At 48.9% G+C, this 10347-nt stretch overlaps 1 protein-coding gene across 2 annotated transcripts in view; it reads right to left on the bottom strand.

The window, feature by feature from the left end:
- Positions 1–3902: 3902 nt before the first annotated feature.
- Positions 3903–10347, bottom strand: part of Tmcc3 (transmembrane and coiled-coil domain family 3) — a 152901-nt gene continuing 146456 nt past the window's right edge. For both annotated transcript variants that reach the window (XM_051172692.1, XM_051172691.1), the window contains exons 3-4: positions 9923–10058; positions 3903–4259 (exon numbers count right to left, since the gene is read on the bottom strand). In XM_051172692.1, the coding sequence (XP_051028649.1) occupies positions 3957–4259; positions 9923–10058 (439 nt within the window). In that variant the 3' untranslated portion in view covers positions 3903–3956. The remainder of the gene's footprint in view (positions 4260–9922; positions 10059–10347) is intronic.

Below are 10347 nucleotides of genomic sequence, written 5' to 3'. Positions count from 1 at the left end.
TAGCTTACAACTATTTGTAGCTCCAGTTCTAGGGAATCAGACACTCTTCTTCTTTTTTTTTTTATCTCCGTGTGCACTAGACACACATGTGGTGTATATGCATATGCAGTCAAAACACTCTTACATATTGAAAATAAAAGGTACTGCTTTGTGGGGGATGTTGGTAATGGGAGTGAGGGTGTGCACGTAGAGGCAGGATATTCTAGAGAAATCTTTACACATCTTTTTTGGTTTTGCACACACACACGTGTGCATGCACACTCATGCACACGAGCACACACACACACAACACATATTATAGAGATGGGCTCTGACAGGTATGAAAATTTAAGAAATCCAGTTCTTTTATTTGACACCAAAGCAAACATCGAGTGTTTTAAAAAATAATGGCACCTGCTTTGAATTCATTGGTGACACCGCCATGGGCAAGATCTACAGAGAAATCACAATTTTAGGCAGATACAAAACTATGTAGCGTCTCACAAGATGGGAATTCTGCAACAGAGGTTATAGCTGAGTTGCTGCTGCTGCCCCAGAGCATCCTAAACACAGAGCACGATTAGTTGAAATGTTTCTTTTAGGATAAACACAGTACACATGCTTTAAGTACACGAGAGCTGCAACATGTAAACCACCCTCAAACACCCAAGGAGTTACATCATTTCTGGCCTCTTTAGGCAGAAAACTTATTTTGGCTTTATTTCTAATGACTTTACCCAGTTCCCATTAATAACATACTTTTTCTTTTTTTAAAGCTCTTGATCTATTTTTGATACAAACCAGCCAATCTATTGTTTTCTGTGATTGGTCTTTTTAGATCCCTTAAAAGTTACCTACTTTGAACTATCTTTCCAAATAAGCCACTATTCATACATTGCCACTCCCCATCCTAGCCCAAGGTCAGAATTAAGAAAACACGTGAAATAGGCTGTTTAATCACGTGTGTTTTTACCAGTAAGTATATGTGTTTTTCCAATCCCAGACAAGTGGATCTGGATTCAACACCAACCACAACAAAACCACTATACATTCACTATTCAACACAAAAATAATTTGGTGCTTAAAAAAAACCACCCAAAAGAACCAAAGTAATTAGTTGCTTTGGGGGGAAACTACCCCCCCCACCCCACCCCATTCCACCCTGTAATTAAGCCTGCTATGTTAGAGACGCGAGGCAGGGCAGTCAGAACACACAGAGGGCAATACTTATGAAAACAAAAGTGACAGAATGTTGATATGAATGAACGCCAACTGACAGGACAAGAACCCATGAAAACGACTAAGCCCCAAGCCTGGAACTTGAGATGGGGCATCCTGTGTTTACAGGCCAAGATCAGCGAGAACACTTCCGGGTACCACTTTGCTGCGGGTAGCTACTTTTTTTTTTTTTTTTTTTAGGGGTGGGTTTTTTGTTCCAACTTAATCATAGATAAAATAAAATATGAGCTTAAATTTTTTCAAAGACCACAGAAAGAATATTTTTAATATTTACTATTCTTAATCTTTTTTTTTTTTTTTTAATTCTGTTCTATCCTCAATACTCACTACCCCGGGGATCATGATAATGTCATGGACGACCCAGAGTCCGTCCAGCATCTAGAACTCCTCACTGTGTTCCTAAGTGAGCAGGGACTTGCCTTCATCCACTACTGGTTTTCACAAGGAGCCCATGAGATGTTCACTCCCAACGTAAAGTGCGAAGCAAGACGGGCTGACTCGACTGTGACTTGTTTCCAATTCCAGGGTCCGTCCAGGTATCTCTTGTTATATATTTATACAATTCATTCCTTCAGTGTGTAAGTTATATGTTCGGGAGAGGGTTATACCCTTAAGGGGATAATGAAGCGTGGAACCAAAGTCTCCTTGAACGACATAACCTTATTTAAAAAAATAAGGCTTCAGACGCTTCCCAAGCACGCCACGCGGGCCGCGCATGCCCAGGTGGTTTGACCGCTAACGGAAATGGGAGTTCTTTAGACGGGGTTCATAATGACTCAGTTCCCCGCCTTTGCGCCTCTCCCCGCCCCCTCCCCCATTAGTTCGGAGTGGTGCCTGTCTCTTAACAGTTTCTGAACAAAGCTCCGTCTGACGGATGTGGAGTGTGCTGTTTTGGACTCTCTTCCCTACTTTGTCGTCAGGGAGAAGGAACGCAGGGTCATGGGTCTGAAGAGCAGTTTTGCAGCAGGGCGTGGTGGCACACGCCTTTAACCCCAGCACTCGGGAGGCACAGGCAGGTGGATCGCTGTGAGTTCGAGGCCAGCCTGGTCTACAAAGTGAGTCCAGGATGGCCAAGGCTACACAGAGAAACCCTGTCTCGAAAAACCAAAAAAAAAAAAAAAAAAAAAAAAAAAAAAAAGAGCAGTTTTGCTAGGCAGTGCGGGGGGGGGGGGGTGGGAGGGTGGGGTGGAGTATGCGCAGGCGCAAGGACAGACACGCCTCTTCCTGGGTTCCCTAGAGCCCTGACTGAGCCTCCTAGGCTGCATCCACACTCACTCTGGAAACTGCTAGCAGCATTCACGGGCGTCCCAGGCCCTGGCGTGTTCTAAGTGCCACCTGGAAATGTTCACAAATAAGAACGGGACACCAGCCGGGCCCGGCTTGCTCCAAGGTGTAGGCAGACGGAGTCTGATGCCTACCGTAAGGGATGTGGGCATTAAAATACAAGGATCAGGGAAGACCACGGCACTCCCCACTGGGATTAGAAACCATCTGTCTCCTGTGTGGAGACAAAGCCATGGATAGCAGTGGGGCTGGCAACTCCTGTGACCTCGGAGCTTGAATGTATCTACAAGCCCCAGCGCTGGTCTTATTTTATTTTTGCTGCCCTTCACAGCCCTAAGGGGACCCTCCTGATCTCCTGGGCGAAGGGCTCCCATTAACCTAGTCACCATGTGCTTAGACCAAGAGTTCAAATCCCTCTTAGGCCTCCAGTGTCTTGCCTTGACACACATATGCTTTATGAAGTTTGATTTTGTTGTCTTTGAGGGGGAAAAAAAAAAGCCTGCCGTCATGAGCGTCATTTGTTTCCATTTCCTGAACAAGCTTTTCAATTTGATCTCCGCAGACCTGTGAGTACAGTAAATCACATAAAGTGTGTCCCACCCTTTAAGGGGATTTATCACAGTTAACCATTGCCAGAGCACAAGGATACTCGCAGGACCCCACGTTCCCAAAGCTACGGTTTGACGAAAGCACTACTGCATGCTCCGAGGGCAGGGCACCGCTAACCGGGCAAGAGGAAACCAGTGTGTGGAGCCCCAGGCGCAAGAGAAGAGGAAAGGCCGCCTGTAAATCCTAGTGTCTATTGTGTAAAGCACAGTGTTGTTACCAGTTAGGCAGACTTCTGCTAGATGAGCAGGTATGAGACGTCCACGTTACAAGGACAGACACGGTTGACCAACGTGAACCCCAGTACATATACTAGGACACAGCGCCGCCTGTGGACAAGTGGGATAGACTGCAGAGACCCAGACTGAGCTTCCACAGATTCCCCCAGGAGCTCAACACTGCCGGTTACCTGGGTTGGCTCACACCCCTGGATCCTGTCACATCTCTGCTGTTCGTGGGACGCAGAACACAGCTGTTAGCAACCCCGGAAGCTCAATGTGACAGAGATTCATGGGAAGTAGAGGGAGGCCCCGCCCCTTCCGTCTGCAGCACTCTTTATGCCAAGCGTTTAATGGACGGGGCTTTACCATGGCGAGCTCTCTCGCCAGGCAGGCTGGAGACCTGCTCTGATTAAGGCAGTGAGCAATGTGGGGAGACCTCTGGGGCAGTTTCTTGGGGACCTTGTCGGCAACTGCTACTGGGTTAAGAGACTCGAATTATTTACACCACACAGCCTGCAGTCCTCATCGCCATCTTTGGCACAGCCGTCCACTCAGACATTTGGTAGTATGCACAGAGTTCTCTTCAAAATAAAAACTTGAGAGAATGAGAAGGCAGGAACTGGTGGCTCATCTTGGGATTATTATCCTTTCTATGGCACACAGGATATGGTCCCAGTTTTTACAAAATATCGCAAGAAGAGTCACGACAAAGAAGGTGCCAAGGATGTGGAAGCGACTCTTCATCATCGGAGAGACAAACTTGGCCAGGGTGGACACGCACACCAGGATGACCGTCATGAAGGCCAGAACCACGTTGATGCACTTTCCCAGAAGCACCTTGGCGTTCACGGAGTCTGTCTGGAGGGTCTGCTGCTCCTGCTGGTGCAACTCCAGCTTAGAGATGCGCGTCTGGCACGACTCCAAGGCTTCCTGCAGGCAAGAGAAGAGCAGGGATCAACGGCCCGCCGGAACCACGGGCCTTGTGGGGGACACACGCCCACATGTGCCCCAAGCCCCAGCTCCGAAGTTTCAAAATCCCCAAACTGATGGTGAGGGACAAAGGTATAAAACAGGAACCCCAAGACTCCCTCTACCTCATCTGTCACGTGCACACACGTGTACGCTACTGTTAAAACACCGTAAGCGAGGCGTTATGGGGACCTATTTTGTTTATTTGTTTATTGTTTGATGGTAGCAAGGTCTCTTGCCAAACAGTCCAATCCGGCCTTCCTCATCCTCCTGCCTCAACCTTCCCAAGTGCTGGAATTTGTGATAAGGGTCACAGAGCAGCATCACACCTGAGCATAGGTACTTAAAAAAAAAATATTTTTTATTAATTTATTCATATTACATCTCAATTGTTACCCCATCCCTTGTATCCTCCCATTCCTCCCTCCCTCCCATTTTCCCCTTACTCCTCTCCCCTATGACTGTGACTGAGGGGGACCTCCTCCCCCTGTATATGCTCATAGGGTATCAAGTCTCTTCTTGGTAGCCTGCTATCCTTCCTCTGAGTGCCATCAGGTCTCCCCCTCCAGGGGACATGGTCAAATAGGGGGCACCAGAATTCGTGTGAAAGTCAGACTCCACTCTCCACTCAACTGTGGAGAATATCCTGTCCATTGGGTAGATCTGGGTAGAGGGTTGAAGTTTACTGCACACATTGTCCTTGGCTAGTGCCATAGTTGGTACTTTTTTTTTTTTTAAACTGCAATTATAATTGAGATAAAATGACACGGGATACTGGAATCTGTCAGGAACAGGACCGAGAAGGGCTGTGGCCACATTCTGTCCATCTTCGTTTGTGGTGGCCTGAGTCTGAGTCTGTGTAATGACAACTTAAGGAGGACAGAGGTGGGAGGTGCTAAGGGAAAAGACTGGCTCAACGGCAGGGCAGGCCGCTTCGCTTCCTGCCTGCCTTCTGACTGCAAGCCGCCTTAAGTCACCAGCACAGGCTGTCTCTCCTCACCTAGTGCAGTCTGATGCTTCACTTCCTAAGACACGGGCGACTCTGAGGAGTTCTCTGGCCTGGCTGTTTCTTCAGAGGTTTTGGGATTCCTACCACCACCACCACCACCACCACCACCACCACCACGCTGCTCAGTCACAAGTGTATTTCAGGTAGTGTGCCTACCCTACACCTCAGTGGCCCCTCATTCACCCACCCCCAGTGGCTTTTCTTAGACCACCACGAAGCTTCTCATGATGAAAGGCCAAGAGCATTCCTTGACACGTCTCTTATTCAACTGTCCGCCAGCTGGCTCCGCCAATGCTGCTCCACCCATTATCCAGCTTACTCCATTTTTTCTCTTCTACAGTCCCCATTGCACTGGAGGTCACTGGGACCTCTTGCTTGCCCAGATTTGACATGAGTGTCACACCCCATATTCCACTGTCTATATATCCCTGTCATAGTCCATGTGACCTCCTCATAAACACCTCTCAGATCCTTGCTTGGCCTATATGCTGCCATGTTCTCCTGCCTTCACACAGCGCTCTGGCCAAACTGGCCTTTTCCAGGTTCTGAAAATGCCTGGCGGGGGTGGGGGGTGGGGGGTGGGGGGAGTTTGTTCATGCAATACATACTGCTGGAAACACTTAAGTGCCTTCTGATCTTGACCTGTGGGTCTGCTACATATCTCTGAGGTGTGAGGAAAGCCCTCCCTGACCCAGCACATCTCTAGCCTTCCTGCACGGCTGAGAGGCACGTAAGTCGCATGCGAACAGGGACTAGGCCCACCTTGCCCTCACTGTCCACTCCAGAACAGAGCAGTGCTGCATGCAGCAGGTGCCACATACTGGCCGAAGAGCCTGGGTGCCAGTCAGGAAGCTGGTTTGCAGAGCAGAGTCCACGCCTCCTGGGAGGTGGCGCGGCATGCCCGCTTCTCCACCAGTCTGTTGTGATCATTTGCCAATGTGCTTGGGCATCAGTGCGCGGTCACCTTTCTGGGCTTTAAGCAAGTATAATGGCTCCAACATTGATTTGCTTTTCTCCTGCTGAATATACTCTCTAGGCCAAAGAACAGGGCTCTCTGTTGCTATAGCAACTTTCATTATCCTAGGCTATGGACCAAAGGATAAAACTTTTTCAGATCTTCACATTTAAGCAGCGCTGGCTACCGGCACTAACAGGCATATGTGGAAGGGTGGGCTTGCTTTCAGCTGTGTGGCCCACGATTTCCCCCGCCCCCTACTTTAGGCATAGCATAAAAAGGGCCAAAGGATCGCTGTTTTTTGGCGCTTTGACCCAGTTTAGGATAGAGAAGTCCACATGTCCTCAGGCTAATCTTAGGATTCACCTTAGAACTGCTAAAGAACCACTAAAAGGAAAACCCGGGAAAATATGGCAGTGAGTCACAAGGCGGTTGGTCTAGTGTTTTAACTCGCTTGGGCCGAAGACAGTGGACTGGAATCTCTTCCTTAGTTTAAACAGGAGATTCGGAATTTTACCAGGAGTGAGGGCCAATCACTTAACAGCAAACATTGCATGCGTCTGTGGGCCCTTCCTACAGGCACCAGCCCAGCCTATCCCTGTCGGAAGCCTATATACAAAAGCCAAAGGACACGGGCAACACAGAAGAAATCGGGGAGGTCGAAGGCTAAAAGCCTTGAGGAATGTCGCTACTCAACAGTAAGATAAAAGGGACAGCAGCATTAACTTCTTGGCTGTTTATTCTGTGTCTGGAGAAGACCCCAGCACAATCAATATCTGATTCCATTTGATTTTCTCGAGTTTTTGAAGATGAGGAAGAGAGGCGCTACCGCACTGACTCGGCCACGTTCACACAGAGAGCGAGGAGTGGAGCCAGCTTTGAACCTCCGTGACCCTTGTCACTTGTGGAGGTGTTCTTTTTAGTTCTCACTAGAGACGAAGCTGGAAAACGCTCAAATGAGCTCTTCAGAAGGTAAAGTTCCCTCTGTGGGGCCCCTCCCTCGATCTGACCTCCTCTCTCCCAGGATTTGTTTTTTTAAAAAACAAAACAAAACAAAACAAAAACTGAAAACAATGTTAAGCCAAGACTATCTCCTAAATCAGGAAAAGGCACATTTCGACACCACCCTGCGATATCCCAGACCTGTTTTAAAACAAGAAGGACCAAGGGGCCGGTGGGATAGCTTAGTGGGTAGTGCAGCTTGCTGCCAAGTCTGACAAAGTGAATTTGATTCCTGGGACCCACAAGGTAGGAGGGGGAACAGACTCCTACTCCAATCATATGTATACTGTGGCATACATATAGGCATACACACATGCACGCACACGACTAAATGTAATTTTAAAAATGCTTTAAATAGAATGACTTAACAGATGATAGTTCTGTTCCCCAGGCCAGTCAGTGAGAACCCTGAGGATCCTCACCCAGAGAAGAGCCTATAGTCTCACAGTATCCTCTGCTCTCTGGGGACAACATTTCCCGTCAGCTCTGAAGCCCTGCTTCCCAGAACCATCTGAGCAGACCTCAGGGATCAGCAAACGCAGCCTCCAGCAGGGCAGAATAAAATGCATGCAGCCGAACTGCAGTGCATACACTAGGGAGAAGCTGCCATCTTCTATGCTTCAGAGCGTGGATGGCCACCCTTAAGTTCAAGAAAATACCCGCCGACTACACAGAAAACCTGGAAAGGTGAGGCCGAGCTTTTCTCTTTTGGGTTGTTGTTATGGTTTCGGTAAAAGGACAGCCGAGAAACTGAGGGCTGTGACACAGCAGCCTGGGGACTGCAGGAGGAAGCTCTGCACACGCAGCCTTTGTTTCTGATATACATTTTACGTGCATCCACTCACTCCTTCCTGCCAACCTTCCGGACCCTGCCTAGCCCTTCCAGTCCAGCCCTTAGTCATTCCTAAAGGACAATTTACAAGGCCTGGTTGAGGTCCCTTCACCTCTTTGTGCCTCGGTCTCCAGATCTGAGAGATGGGGCTAACAACAGGAGCGACCTCAGAGGGCTATTGAGTAAGCTTTGCTAGGCACTGTCTGTCAAATGCTTGAAGGTCTTACAAACATCAAAGCGACTGCTTTACAGATGAGCAGACTCAAGGCTTGCTCAGAGTCAAATAGTTGTTAAATAACAGACCTGGGGGCTCAAATGCAAAGCTTACCATGGGGGAGGGGGTGGGCTGAGAGAGAGAGAGAGAGAGAGAGAGAGAGAGAGAGAGAGAGAGAGAGAGGGAGGGAGGAGGGCTGCAAGAAGCGCACTTGGAGGAGCTGGTCAGAAGAGGAAGAGAAGGCTGCTGCAGCATTTGCTGTTGCCGGCTGAATATCCTGAGGATGGAGACTGGACTCGCCCCCAAAGAACCCAACAACCCTAAACAGCAGGAAGTAGGCAAGGAGAACTCGACCCTTCTCCCTACTAACCTTCTTTCTCTCCTACCTGATGTTGGGGTGTCAGAAGGAATTGGGGTGGAGAAGGGAGAAAGATACAAAATAAATAAATAAATAAAAATAGAATTTAAAAGGACACCTACAGGAATATGTGGGGCTCTGCTAGTTAAGGTTGAAGTCTGTCTTCTCTGGATAGCCAGTTCCAAGCTCGGTCTATGAAGAACGGACTCTCTTTCTTAGCGGGGGCCCTCACCCCCATCTGATCTGGCAATTCCAGATTTTGAAAGGGGTGTCACATAGTTCTAAAAGAAAATATAGGCCCGACCTTCCCTGATAACAAGCACGGGGAATTCCAAGAAATACCCGAGCAGTGCTGAGATGTTAGCCTCCAACAAATAGCCTTTAATTATGCCTCAGCACCATCCTCACCACACATAAGGCTAGTTCAGCACTGTTTTCCTTCCTGTGATAAAGGTCCCGTGTTACTGAGGCTCTGTGTCACTGTATGTTGATGAAGTAGCCTGGCACTTTTAGCCCTAGGGAATCAGACACAGTCACCATCACTGCCCAGGGTTTATACATCCCTAACTCACAAGTAAAGTTGGCCTAACTTCTTACTCTACCATGACCACCTGAGACTCCATTTACTCCAGGGGAAACCGATGCTGGACACCCGGTCATCAGGCAGCAATGGCAGAACTGCCTTTGCAGTCACTGGGGCCTGCCCAACCACTGCCGGTGGCTTGGTGCTGACCCCTGGGGAAACACTCTCTGGGCCTGTATCTCCTGTCTGCCAGTGGGTTTCGGGTGTCCATTCCCTTCCCTTGCTATGCTGGGTGCAGCAGAAGAGTCAAAGAGCTAACGGTGACACCAGGTATGGGAACTCACTTCCTACCTCCCTCAGAGAGGCTGGGAACCCAGCTCTGTGCCCAAGCCAAAAGCCTACCCTGAAAGTGCTCTAGCCGCCCCTGAGAAAGCAACAGGACTCTGATCTCAAGGTCCACCCATTCCTGTCTGAAAACAAGCAGTGGCTGACCCAACCTGCAGAGACCCAATCCGGTGCTGCCGGATGCAGAACCACAGGAATACAGAGTGAAGTTTCCAACTAACACTGGCAACACAAGCCAGTGGGGCTCGGGGGTGGATTGGAAATGTCTGTGTAGAGAGAACATCTTGTCCCCACATGCATGAGGTCTTAGGGAAATGCACTGAGCATTGATGAATGAAAGCCTGGAAAAACCCTACACCAGGGTCTGGCCAGGAAGGGAGCCATACCTGGATGTCCCTCGAGCGCTCATAGGCCTGGTAGGCCACCTTCTCCTCGGCGCTGGCTAGCTCCTGCTTCAGGTTGGCTGTTTCATGCTGGTGCAGCTCTGTCAGGTCATGAAGCTGGTCTTCAAGTCGCTCATACCTTAACAAAGACAGGAGCCCAGACTGAGCACGTTGCACAGGTGTCCCAATGGCATGTTCTAGAATGATGTCCTTTTGTTTTAGGGCCTTGGCTGGTTTCATCGCCTGGATGGCTGTTCTTCTGAAAGAGTAGGGTCTATTTGTAGGGATCAAGAGTTTGGTGACCCCTGAATCCCAATTCATGATGGGGCCTGTCTCTGCGGCCTTTTAACTCTATGTCCTCATCTCCGAGGCTTTACCAAGATCAAACCTTTTTCTTTGCCCCACACATGTTAGACCAGCAGCTGGAG

The sequence above is a fragment of the Acomys russatus genome, chromosome 31 (genome assembly GCF_903995435.1).
Source record: "Acomys russatus chromosome 31, mAcoRus1.1, whole genome shotgun sequence".
Taxonomy (NCBI): domain Eukaryota; kingdom Metazoa; phylum Chordata; class Mammalia; order Rodentia; family Muridae; genus Acomys; species Acomys russatus.
The sequence above is the reverse complement of the archived record's forward strand: the minus strand, read 5'-3'. Positions and strand labels throughout refer to the sequence as shown.